Source organism: Poecilia formosa, unplaced genomic scaffold (assembly GCF_000485575.1).
Source record: "Poecilia formosa unplaced genomic scaffold, Poecilia_formosa-5.1.2 Scaffold9, whole genome shotgun sequence".
NCBI classification, from domain to species: Eukaryota; Metazoa; Chordata; class Actinopteri; order Cyprinodontiformes; family Poeciliidae; genus Poecilia; species Poecilia formosa.
The window spans coordinates 2,594,253-2,607,661 of NW_006799948.1; the positions used below are offsets into that span (position 1 = coordinate 2,594,253).

Here is a 13,409-nt window from a genome sequence, read left to right on the forward strand (position 1 = left end):
AAGAGAAAACAAGACATCACAAAGGCCATAAAAAAGTATAAAGCTGTATTAGTCAATCTGTACACATTACTGCTAACTCTCCAGTTGTTTCTTAGCTGCTAGCTCCTTAACACAAATGTTAAACTGAACTGTTTTTTTGTTGTTGAATTTCCTACACAAGCTCCTCTGCTACTCTTAAAGAGACAGAAAAACAACATATTTTTTAATCTCTCTTTTTAGCTAGCTAGGTAGCCGACTAGCTAGCTAGAGAAAATAGCCTGCTTTTGTTAGCCAGCTGCCCAGATACCTAGATAGCAGATTTGCAACTGAAGGATCTGTTTACCATTCATAATCTTAAAAGTATGTGGTATGTGATCAAATTTATGTCTCAATTTTTTTTAAGGAGCCAACAACTGTACTCTGGTTATTTTTTTCAAAAGATATTTGTTGCCTGTCATTAAACAAAAAAATTGTTTAGCGTTTCAGTTAAAACGACTGTTTCTGATGCCGTGGCTGTAGTATGCGACAGCATTAGCATTATATTTAAGAAGAAGAAGCCCCTCGGATAATACTGGATTCATTTTTTGAAAACTGTTGCACTGAAGTCAGATTCCTGAGTGGGAAGGTTTGGGGCTGCCAAACATTCCCACATATAGTGAAAGTTGCAGGAAAAACTTTTTATTAGCCGTTCTGATGGTTAGAACTGTCATTTTTAATACGTTGAAAATGACAGTGACAATGTCGCACATTTCTGTGATGTCCAATACGAACATTAACCGTATAGATGTTTAAACTGCTGGAAGCCACAATTTCTAAGTGCAGCTGTGTAAAAATGCACACATTCCAACAAAATCACAACCTTAAGTTCCTTCATTAGCAATCTTGTACGACATGCAAACACACATGCATAAAAACACCCCCCAACACACATGCACAACAGTACCTACAGTGAACATGATGACAAAGTAAGGCTGTGTCTGAAAGGTGGAGAATTGAAATTTATTTACAACCCGGCGACATTTAGGACTCTGGTGTGATCAGAGCTCACCATCAGAGCCCTCATTTAGTCTGGGGGTCTCTCTGGGCCAGGACCATATTACTGCTAAATGTCCATAATTAGATTTTCTCCACACGCTGAAAATCCCCCTCGGTTTTCAGCATGTGGGAGTTGACTTCTGGCAACACTGGAGACATTTATTCACATTTAAGTTACTTAAACTTAGACAGCTTTATGAAGAGGAAAGGAAGTGTGGGACACAGAATGGGGATTTTTTTTATGTATGTTTATTTGTGATAAACAGGATAAGGTATCTGCAGACTTTTAAAGAGTCACTGAACTTCTCTTCATTTGTGCGAAATGCTTGATCTTTGTGAGATAACTCTTCATAAATAAGACCTAAAGAGGACGAGAGGTGCAGTGAAGTCTTAATCTTTTAACATTTTGGATAATGAGTAAAAACTTTGAAGTACTGCCAGATGAGGGAGATTTTAGGCAAAAGATGCAACGCTGTGAAAATGTACCTGTTCACTATTTGTCTATCCAGAGCAGTGATTGTAAGAGTAAGTTTTAAAGCTGTACCTTTGTATTAAATTAAAACGTCTCACTTTTGGCCACCAGGGGCGCCGTTTCAACAACGGCTTAGGATCTTTGGCATGTACAAAAAAAACGTTTAAAGAAATTACAAAACAACTTGTACTCAGAGTTTGTTGTGAGTTTTGTTATAAAACAAAACAGGTTGCAGCAAGTAGTTTCTACCTGCTGCAACAAGAAAAACTATTTTATATCCGACCAGAAATCATAACACAACTGAATAAAAGATCTCAGGACAAAATTTTAATTCCAGCATTTCAAAAATCTTCATGTTTTTCGCCTTGCTTGGCTTCATAGTGTCATCATTATTCATGAAGGAATGAGCCTGTAGCCTGAATGCCGGGTAATTAGACCATGCTCACACTCGATTAGACTGTAATATGATGGTATTTTCCCTGCAGGTTAACAACATACCGTGAGAATCTTGTACCAGTCCGTCCCTAATGGAGACAGATATAGAAGCCAAAAAAATAAAATAAAAAATAAATCAAGCAACAACGTTTTAGGTTTAAAGATACATTTCAGCCTCCCCGCCCTCAGAGTTTTCTTTACTTTAACCAGATCGGTTTGGTGGTTGGAGGACTTTTCCTCCTGAGTTCACCATCATGGAATGAGAGGTTTGAAGGAATGGAGCCGATTTTAAAAGAATAATTAATGTGAGCTTGAAGTGACAGCTCGAGAAGGTGAGCTTACCTTGAGAGAAGAGCCTCGAGGACTGACGCACTTGAACGGTTTCCCCTCCCCGTCCACGGTGTCGTCCACCTTCTGCCTCTTCTCCGCAGCCTCGGCCCGTCTCCTTTCAATCTCCTCTTTCATCTTCCTCTTCTCCTCCTGCGGCAGACAGACAGACGAGGCAGGCTTGATCTTTACTTTTACATTCGTTTTGTTATTGCTGAAGCTGCTGGACACTGTCAAACCAGCAATCCACTAAAACTCTTCATAAGTAATATTGTAGGATAGGAGAGGAAAAAAAAACAACAACCTTACAGATTTCATCGGTTTCTGCACCTTTTTTTTTTCTTTTTGTCGGTTGTAAGTGATTATTTAATTTATGTAGGGAAATAAGCTTTCAAAACCAATCAAAAATTTACAGATTATCCTCATAAGCCGCAATCTAAAGAAATACAAGAAAGGTTTGGAAACAAAGTCATAAACATCTATCAGTCTGGGAAATGATACCAGGCCATTTCTAAGGCTTTGGGACTTCAGTGAACCACAGTGAGAGCCATTATCTACTAATGGCGAAAACGTGGAGCGGTGTTGAACCATCCCATGAGTCGCTGATCTACCAAACGTTCTCGCTGAGCCAATCAAATTCTTGCCCAGGAGGTCGCAAATGAACCCAAAACAACTGAAGACCTCAAGAAAATCTAAGGGTCAGTGTGCAACAGCAAGAAACTGGGCAAAAATAGCCTCAGTGGGAGCTGAACGTTCCAAGGCCAAAGCCGACACTGACCGCAGCGCCAACCCCAAAGACTTCTGGGAAATCATTTGGAGAACTGACGAGACAGAGGAGGATGTTTCAAAAAGGTGAGAGTCCCTGCATATATGCCACAAAACATCAATTAAGAAAAACGAACAACACATGACAGTCCAACACGGTGGTGGCGGTGTCATGATGTGGAGCTTTTAATGTAATTAATGGAACCAAGAATTCTGCTCTGTAGAATAAAATCCATTAGGAGAATGTCATGAGTTTGTGACATCCACCAAGTCTGAATCTGAATTAGTTAGTTTGAATACATCTTTACCAAAGTAAACGTTTATAAAAATGATTTTGGATTAATCCAAACTTTGGATGAATTTTGTTGTGTGATGAAAAAGCAAAAACAAAAGCAATCTGTTTTTGAACTGTATGTTCTTGAAATATATTCATATCCAAGGACGGTGCCAGGAAAATGAAACAACGTGTCAAACAATCAGACAATCAGAACCAATTAAAGACGAATCAAACCAATTTAGTTGACCAACTGCAGCAAGTTACCGACCTGCTAAGCTCCTCAGAAGATATTCTTATTTACAGTTCGCCCCCTCCGTCAGACAACGGCCCATTTTGGACAACAACCCAACAAACTGCTACAAAAACCAATTAGCGTACTAGGCGTTTGTAGTAAATTCAGACAATGGCTTGTGCTTGGCAGAGTGTCAACCCTTTCCAGCTTCCTTGTCTTGGTTAATTAGTCCCTCTGTATCTCTGGGCCATCTTTTAATTACTAACCAAAAGGCCTCATTAACATCACACAAGAGGAAGAGAGCGGGGGCCGATGGCGAGAGACGGGCCGCCACGTTCGGTGCCAAGATCAACAAAGACGAGCCGGCCCGGGTGACGGCGGGAGCCCTCGGGTGGAAGGAAAAAGCGATGACGCCTCCGTTTAGGCGAACACGACGACACAAAGGAAGATTCACAGAAAGACATCGTGGTGAGGGGAAGAGGAAAGAGCGACAGACGGTGGATTAAGAGTTAATAAATAGGGCGAGGACTTCAGTGTGAAGCGCAGATCTAGAGTCTGCCATCGTCGAAGAAGAAAAAGGTGAAAGCACCGTCAGTGAAGCATTACCTCCTCTCTGGCTTTCCGTTCGGCCTCCTCCTGCTTCCGCTGCCTCTCCTCCTCCTCCAGCACCTTCCTCCTCTCCTCCCGCTTCCTCTTCAGCTCCTCCAGCTCGGCTTCGGCCTCCTGCTGCTTCTGCCTCATCCTCTCAAACTCCTCGCTCTCGGCGTCATCGCGCCTGCGCTTCAGCTCCTCCAGCTTGCGCTCTGCCTCTAGGCGGGCGTCGTCGTCCTGCTCGTCGCTGGCGGACACCTCGGGGGAACGGACGCTGCCGCGGCTGAGGCGGACACGAAAACACCGACTAGGGTTACCCGCTTGACATTTGATCTGAGCTTAATATTTAAACACAGACACCGAGGGATTTTCTCTCAGAGAACATAAAAAATACACACAGTACTGCTTGCGAAACGTTTCTGGCTAGAGTCGCAAAGCAGATTGAGTTGTTCCCCCAAAAGACCTGCAGCTGGAATTGCAACAAAAAGTGGTTCCATAAAGTGTTGACGAATACACAATAAAGTTATGCTAGCAGAATAAAGTCGTAAAATTACAAGAAAGTAGCAAAGATTTGTGACTTGCTCATCAAGTCCATGATTCTTTCTTCGAAACAAAAGTCCTGCTGCTGATAATAATTTGATGCTGATGCGTTTAAAGATTAAACACATCTTTACCAAAGTATCACTTCACAAGACGCTCAACATTCCTCATTTTAATTATTTTTCATGCGGAAGTTGTAAAGTTACCATTTCATTTTACTAATATTATGACTTCATTCTGGTAATATACATCTATTCTCGTAATATGAGCTTTTGTCTTACAACTATTCTAACATTACAATGTTTTTTCTTGTATCATTACAATTTTACTATTGTAATGTAATTTCAGTCTAGTATTTCAACTTAATGTTATACAATTTCAATTTCAGAACACTACTACTATATTATCGTGATATAACTGAGTACAGCTTTTCTCTCACAATACTAACAATACTAACACTCCTGTTTTATTAATAAAAGGCCACATTTCTGAGACATTTATGTGCAAATAATGTTATTTAGGCAGACAGTCAATGAGGAACAGCTCAACAGAAATGGATGGAGAGATGACCAGATAGATGGATACATGGACAGATAAACAGGTGATGGATAACATTAACTATAAAGATAAATCGGTTAATAATAAAGTAATGAACTGACACTGGATAAGATAAGTTTCATAAAGGAACATATTTTATACAGTGTGAAATCTTCACAAACGTCCCACAACGGCTAATTAACCCGGTTTCAACTTGGTGAAAAGTTCAGAAATATTTAAGACGACCGCATCGTCGGCACGAGAAGCAGACAGAGACGCAGCAGGTGCGCACCTGAGGGTCCTCTCGGGTTTCCTGTGCTGTTTGGGAGCCGCCTCATCATGCAGTCCTCCGTTATGCTTCCTCTGATCCTCCTCAGACTCTTCTCTCTCGTTCACCTGCTGCCACACACACACACACACACACACACACACAAACGACAACAGCGACAATGAGGGGCATGAGGTTAAAAAAGGGGCGGAGACGCAGAAAGGAGGGAGGGAGTGGTCGATTGTGAACAAAATCCAAATAAGACGTGACTGAAACGTGACGAGTTGTCGAAGTGGAAGAGTTGCAGAAGGAACACAGTGACCACCACTCTGTGGAACGTAACGGAGTTGCCTCGGTTACGGTGCGGACCACGCCACAGACACCAGGTGCTCGGGTAATTTCAGCGTCCCGCTCGGTTAATCGCACCACATTTTTTTCTTTTTCTTTTTTGCTCTTTACCGAACTCCTTAAGAAGTCTGATTGTGACGCTGAAGTTACCCAGGAAGATCTTTCGTTTGAAGCGGTGCAGCACACCTACACTGTAGTTCTTACCGCGTGTATGATACCTCATTATCCTCTGATTGCTGTATATCAGATACCTCAAAGTCCTCTTCAATGTCATTTAGTAATAAACTCTTGCTCTCTGTTGGGATATCTACATAATCATCCTCAGGTACCTCTTCATCCTCCCCTGATGCTACTGAATCCTCCTCAGCCTCGGAGTTTGCTGACTTGGCCTGACTTGAACTCTCACTGACTACCGAATGGGTTTCGTCTTCAATGAGATCCTAAGAAAAGGGATTACAGCAGTTCTTTGAAGCACAAATCTGGGATTCGCTCAAGGATTTGTGCTAAAATAAAGAGAAAGAAATCTCCAAGGGACTTGGCTGGCATACCTTGTGTTGCATTGCACTCTCCTCTGCTGATGCCTGCAGAGACAAGCATCGTGTTTGCAGGTATTTGTCAGCAAAAAGTCATTTAACCCCGTGAACTTTTCTGAATTTTCCACAAATTTCAATGTGTTCCATTGGGATTTTATATGATAGATGCTCATGATTTAAAAATAAAACCTGACAAACCTTAACCTGGCCCCTGGAAATAGATCCAATGCCACCAGCTGTCTACAAGATTTACAATCATCAATTTCTTCAGCAGAGTTTAAAAAAAGTCCCTCTGTTTCACAATTATCCACAACTGTCACATAAAATCACAATAAAATATGTTGTAATGTTAAAAAGTTGGTGTTAATGCCTGAAAACTACAAAACAGATGACCATGACTGACCTGTTCTCTCAGATTAGACTTTCTTGGTTTGGTTTCCACAACTTCAACTTTCTCCTCCTCCTCCTCCTCTAACTCCTCAGGAGCAGGCTCCTCTTCCTCCTCTCTAGGTTCCTCTTGCTCTTTCTCCTCCCGCCTCGAGCTGCTGCTCTCAGTCTTCTCCTCGTCCTCCACGGTGTCACGGTAGCGGCGGCTGCGCCAGGGTTGCCGTTCCTCCTCTGTGCTGTTCTTCTCCTGGCCGTCGCCGTCGCCAGCGGGTTCCAGCTGCTTCTGCCTCTCCAGCGCCTCCTTCATGCGCCTTTGCCGCCTCTCCTCGCGCTTGGCCATGCGCTCCTGCAAGGCCAGCTCCTCGTCGTCCCCGCCGCCGCCGTAGGAGCTGCTCACAGAGACGGACTCTGTCACGCTACGGGGAGAGGAAGAGGACAAACTGTTTCACTGCGGGGGATCTTTGCGTTACGTCAGAGAAGGCGGCGGCTGTTCAGACAACGTGTTTATAGGGCACTTTACAGTTTTTGTAATTTTTTTTGTTGTGTTTATTTCACTGTGTTTGTTATTAATGAAGATTACATTTAAGATGCGTTATTTTCAAGCATCTGGTACCAAAAATATGGACTCAAAAGTAAATCAATGTGCTTATAATGGAGAGCTGGAGAAACTAAACAAAACCACATAAAGCACATCAAAATACTAAAGCACAACATTCTTAGCATAGCCGCCGAATAATGCGAAGTAGATGAGAAATATTTTTCATTGCACACCGTTTACCATTTCCTCTCAGTCCTTCAACCTTTCAGCAAAAGGTCAAAATCGAACAGTTTCAGGGTCAGGGCAAATCTGACAGGATGCACAAGAATTGAGAGAAAATGGGTTTGTTGAGTTTTTGTGGTGTGGTCTGTTATGTAAAAATTAGCAATAAAAGAAGTTTGTGCATCAGTGAAGTAAACAGGGAAACTTTTTCAAAAGCTAACTTTTTTTGTTATTCTCTTATTACCATGTTTTTACAATTAGTTAGGTTTTTAACACTGAAATGGACAGTGATGGAAATCAAGGTTTGCATCACTATTTGGCTTACGTAATTATTAATTATGAATCTGTCCCATTTTTGTAGTTACTTTGTTTAATTGTAATTCTGAAGTAATACTAGATTTGTGGCAAGACGGATTAAATAGAGTTTCAGCGAGTAAACGTGGAAATACGGACACTGTTCAGTTAAACAGCAGCTATAAGGATTTAAAATATATAACATATAAATAATTAATAGAGAGCTAATGATTAAACTCAAACTTTTTTAAGGTTGCAAATGAATTCCTGAATGGAAACCCTGCTCTGGTTAGCGCTTAGCTAACAGGAATATTTAATTTTTTTTTTCCAAACTGAGATTGCCGTGACTGCAGGTAGGACACAATAAATCACTACTTTACATTTACACACCTACGTCCAAAACAAATGCCTACATCCGCGTAATCAATCTTAAGCCAACACACAAACAGACCGTCTGAAAGTGTATATCCTCCGACCTCGCTCAAAACCAGCGTGACTCAAACTGCTCTGGCCTAAAACGTCTGGCAAACATTATCGCTCACTGCAAACGATCAACAATGGTTTATTGCTTGGTCGCGTCTCCGCGTCCTCGGGCACAGACCCCTTGTTGTTTGACCAGCCCCGGATGCATCTCCGAGCCCAAAGGGAGGAAACATTCATGACCACAAAGCGACGTTTGTATTTCTGGATGTCAGTTCATCCCACCACTTCCACTGTTGCAAAGACGATTCATCAAACAACCAATGGAACGCAATGGATTTTTTTCCTTTTTGGCTATTTTTCAGATGAGATCATACATTACTGAGACACCAAGCATGGATTTTTTTTTTTCTTCTAGAAAGGAAGTCCTCCCAATTTGCTGCTTGCTTTATTCACTATCTAGGTCATCGACATTTCATTTGAGATGAAGAAGCGCCATTTACTCAGCTATTCTAGTTTGTGGCTTAAAAAGCTGAACTCTGTACCAGCAGGAAACTTCCCCCCTGCTGAGGGAGAGCTGAACCGTTCGCTATAATTTGCATTTTTGTTTCCAGCCCTAATTTAACAGCGACACTGGGAGCCAAGAAGTTCGTACAGTCGTGTTTCAGCGCGAGCGTCACCTGTGGCTGTTGGTCAAGACGGCGCCGTCCGGCTGGCTGCTGGGCTCCTCGCTCTCCCGGTTCCTCAGCCTCTCCTGACGCGCCCTGCGCCTCCTCTCCCGGGCCGCCTCCTCCTCGTCGTCATCGTTCCTGAGCATGCTGAGGGCAGCGAGAAGAAGAAGAAGAAAAGCCAAGTGAGAGGACGAAAGGACATTTTCTTCTTTTTTTTTTTCCCCTCTTAAGCCAACTTTCAACCCTTCTTCCCTTCCTCAATTAAACCTCCAAGTCAGAAACTTCAAAGTGAATGATTCTTTAAATTGGACTGTAATCACCACAGTGACCAGAGCTGATGGATTTGCTTCGGGGGGTTTTTTTCCCTCACACCCCCCGCCCCACTCCTTTTCTCTTATCACGCTGACCTGTCAGCTGTGAGACATCTAATACTTCTTATCGAGGCTGCAGTTTTCACGAGCGATAAAAACTCAGCCTGAGACCTCGCTTGGCTGCGGATAAGAGAGAGCCATGAAAGTGTTTCGGGATTGTCCAAATCTGGTCTAAATTATAAGCGATCTTAACAGTTAATTTTTTGAGAAACGCATTAAAACCAGGAATTGGGATTCTCGAACATGAACAAAATTAAACGAAAAGTTGAAATAAAATCAAGAGACAAGTTGTTCTTTTGTGCTGACATGACGGGAATGAGCCAGTAACTATAGACATGTATGTCAAAGGTACATTAATTCAATTACAGCAGTGATAATCTTGTATGTTTTTGCAAGGGATGCACTTATCCGCATGCTAAAAGCGTCACGTTATTTAATCTTTAATTGAACTGGAATGGTGAGCCTGGGAATACTCTGGTTTTCATCCAGGCCATGGAAAACCCTTAGCAGGATCCTAAAGGTGCATGGAAGTTCACCCAACCAGTCCACATGTGTTTTATGGACATGGAGACCCCTTTATATGTGCTGTCAGGTTCCAGTGTGACCACCATCAGAACCTGGTCCACATTGACGGCAGTAAGTCAGACTTGTAGCGGTTCAGGCACCTAGTTAGGATCACTCCCTGGTGATGTGTTCCAGAAAAACACAGCTAATCCTTCTGGAACAACTTCCGCACCGAAGAGTGTTGCATGACGTAGTAGATATGCTGCATTCACTGATCTAAACAATATCTGATTTTTCGACCACCAGAAAAGGCAGGCAGAAGGGGAAAAAAGAAAAAGTCAATTCTGATCATGAGTTGATTTCTTGGTGCATCTTTCACTTAAAACAATGCTTCAGTTGTACTTATTTTATTGAAATCTATGATGTAAACAATAGTGAAATTAGTAATTTTGTAAAAAGGGGGGGAAAAAATCAGTTTCTTTAAAAATATGTTTTCCACTCTTAGATCGTTTTTTAAAATTTAATCTCAAATGTTTCTACATTTCACACTGTTTTCTAAACAAGTGTGCCGATTAAGCGGCGGGAAGTGCAGGCAATAAAAATCAAAGACATTTTACTGCTTCAAACAACAACAATAAAAAAAAACAACAGCAGCTTTTCAGCTGCTGCTGATTTTCCACCTGGAGGTATCTGGTCAAGCCTCCAGCAGATGGGATAACGGCCAGAGGAGGTCGAGTCTTGGACATGGGTAAACATCTGGATTTTGAATTAGGTTTTACAACTTTCTTGCTCTATTTACTACAATGCCCAGACATTACCAAGGATGTACTGTTGTAAAAGAAAAAAAAAAAAGAGGCAAAGAACAACACTGTGGTTACATCTATTTAATGCCCTGCATCAACAAGACATCATAAGAAGGTAATAAAAAAGTTCACGGTCTATTTCCCTTTAAAGATGTGATGAAAAGCAACAAGTCCAGGCCTTCCTCTGGGGCCAGTGTCGGCTTACGGGATCCAGGAAGGTGCGACCGAACGTGAGCTACAATAAGCAGTTTACATGGAAGATGCTGCACTTCCAAGTACCTCCGATACTAAACTACCTCTTAAATATGGATGCCCGACATCAAAGTCATCATTTTGGTGTTTCCCCCACCCCCACTTTAAATTTTAGGACTTCTGGTTGAAATCGGGCCACCTCACGTTCATGAACAGAGTTCCACGCTTCGTCGCCGCTGCCCTGGCTGACCTTTACACTCCCACTGCGAACCACACACCCCAGCTACCGCAGATCGCAGCGCAGCTTCTTGAGGTCAGCCAGCGAAGCATGCCTCTGCATGTTAATTGCAACATGTGTGGTGAGCGGAGCCAAAGCTGCTCTGGTTTATGCAAAGTTTTACAGCTTGTGAACAACTTTTCCCTTCATTTCGCCCCGTTCGGCTGCTACCCGTCTCTCTGGCTCTGGCTCCAATTTTGCTCCCACATGGGCCGTGTTGTCATAACAGCGCAGATAAATCTGCTGACGCCCAGGCGAGGCCTGTGGGACGGTGACGTCGGTGATGTCAGGCAGCGCTTTACGTGTGTGATTCTTTAAGTCGGGGAACTTTGGGGTATGAAATTGACTTAATTACAAGAATTGCCGGAAGAAAATTGAAAAAAAACAAAATGCTAAATTTGCCATCGTTCTAATCTCTTTAGATCTCGGATGGTGTTTGAGCTGATATGGTTCAGGCTTCAGCCAATACGACAAAGTGCTTTGGAGCCAAACATCTCTACTAGGATGTGTTCGAGAAGTCTTCCGGTTTGTTCAGTTATGTCCTTTTTTACCCCCCTTATCCAGAAACCAGCTCTTTTTTGTGTTAATACACATCTGTATCCCTTAGCCCAACAATCTGGGAATAATCTTTTTCACCAGCGAAGGAGAGACTTGAAATAACCTGGAAACAGCCCGACATTCTTCCCATATTGGTAGGGAGTAACACTTGCTGCTCTGAGGTCATTGCTGATGTCTTTCCAGCTTCACATTGTGTTAGCAAGTATTTATGCTTCAGATCAGCAGACCAAGAATCCTATTTTCCCCCCGGTAGGAAGACAAGAGTTCGACTGTTTGGTAAATGGATTTATAACCCGTTTCCAGACTGACGGGCAGCAGCAGTTGCATCTTTGAGGTTACTGCTGATGTCTTCCTGCTTTGGCATTGTATTTACACAGAGGACTCCTCCATTTCATTACTGATTAAGCAGGCTTCCAAAATGTGGTCACACTTGCTGTTGAGCCATAAATCAAGTACGATTGATTAGCAGCTCCTGGATGTTCCTTTTTTCTCTTAAATCCAAAAGAAGTGGGCCTAAACTTACTTAGTTTTTTTCCCCCCATGACTGTAAGGAAACCTATTTTCTCGTGACACTAGCAATAAGTTACATTGGAAGAATTGAGAATATTAGGAATTATTTTACATTTTATTATATTTCTCTGCAGGAAAAGCCTAACAAATTCATAAAACTGTCCCGTGCTCTTACATTCAGCCACAATTCAAAAGAGTAATATATATGCTTTTCTAAATAACATCCTCTTTAACTATACACCCCTTTAATAGAAAGCACATTAACCTTCATTTAAAATGCCATGGCAACGTGATGTTTTTACAGACAAAAAAAAAAAAAAAAAAAAAAAAGTTGTGAAACAACCGGCGTAGCTCCCAGGGGACCAGTCCGCCCCAGAAACGGCACCGAATGTCATGAGAAAAAGGGAAAGACACGGGCTAAATATGGAACAAAAGGGTCCTTGGTGGCTGTGATGACGACGACGATCTCAGGGTTAAAGATTCCCCCAGTAGGAGAGAAGAGCAAACTCCTAAAAGCTGAATTAGCATTCCCGTCAATCACAGCCTTGGCTGGAGACGCATGCACTAAGCAAAGCTCTGATTTAATATCCCCTCCCCTTCCCACCGCCTCCTTCCGTACCTGGGCCCCAAACTCTATCAGCATACTGACAGAAATATGAGGTGGGAGCAGAGGACAAGAGAGAGCAAGCAAAACGGGGAGCAGGGACAAAAAGGAGAAGCGGGAAATGAAAAACGGGAAGGAAAGGGTGTGCACAATAATGGAAAAAGGAGTAATCTGCAGATTTTATCACGGCCAACTTTTCCTGTACAAAATGATGTGCAGCCACGGTTAGAAGCTGCTGCTAAGTGCGTTTGCCGGTGTATACCCTTCAACAGATGTCCGTTTCTAGGGAAACCAAACACAGAATGTAAAGGAAACAACATTCGAAACCACAAGGTGACATCTTACATATTTATAGCGAGAAGTATTCACACCTCTTGAACTTCCCTACATTTTGTCAACGTTACAGCCGCGTTCTGTGAGTGGAACTTTTATGCTTTTATGATGTGTCAACACTTTGCAGCGCGATATTGTTACGTGGCAGGAAAAATGATTTTATTTCCCTTCCGCTCCACAAATATGCACAACTCTATGTTCACGTGAAATCCTAAAAAAAAAAAAAAAAAATAGACTAAGCTTTTTCTAACATAACAAAAAAGTTCAAGACACAGCAGTTTGACATGAGTTTACAGCTGAAAATATAAGGCAATACAGCATAGGTCTGAGTGAGCTTTAAAAAAAAAATCAACTGTCTGCAGACATAGCATTGCCATCAGTGAGCT

At 42.2% G+C, this 13,409-nt stretch overlaps 1 protein-coding gene across 9 annotated transcripts in view; it reads right to left on the reverse strand.

Moving 5' to 3' along the window:
* cald1a (caldesmon 1a) overlaps positions 1 to 13,409 on the reverse strand; it is a 126,883-nt gene that overhangs the window by 9,741 nt on the left and 103,733 nt on the right. For 5 of the 9 annotated variants that reach the window (XR_478147.2, XM_016664054.1, XM_007578526.2 and 2 more), the window contains exons 3-9: positions 8,881 to 9,018; positions 6,743 to 7,142; positions 6,355 to 6,387; positions 6,136 to 6,246; positions 5,483 to 5,589; positions 4,129 to 4,396; positions 2,264 to 2,401 (exon numbers count right to left, since the gene is read on the reverse strand). Coding sequence is in view for 8 of the 9 variants with exons in the window: in XM_016664054.1 (XP_016519540.1) it covers positions 2,264 to 2,401; positions 4,129 to 4,396; positions 5,483 to 5,589; positions 6,136 to 6,246; positions 6,355 to 6,387; positions 6,743 to 7,142; positions 8,881 to 9,018 (1,195 nt within the window). In the remaining variant the exon portion in view is untranslated. The remainder of the gene's footprint in view (positions 1 to 2,263; positions 2,402 to 4,128; positions 4,397 to 5,482; positions 5,590 to 6,135; positions 6,247 to 6,354; positions 6,388 to 6,742; positions 7,143 to 8,880; positions 9,019 to 13,409) is intronic. The other 4 variants (XM_007578542.2, XM_016664058.1, XM_007578572.2 and 1 more) reach the window with 4 other exon arrangements.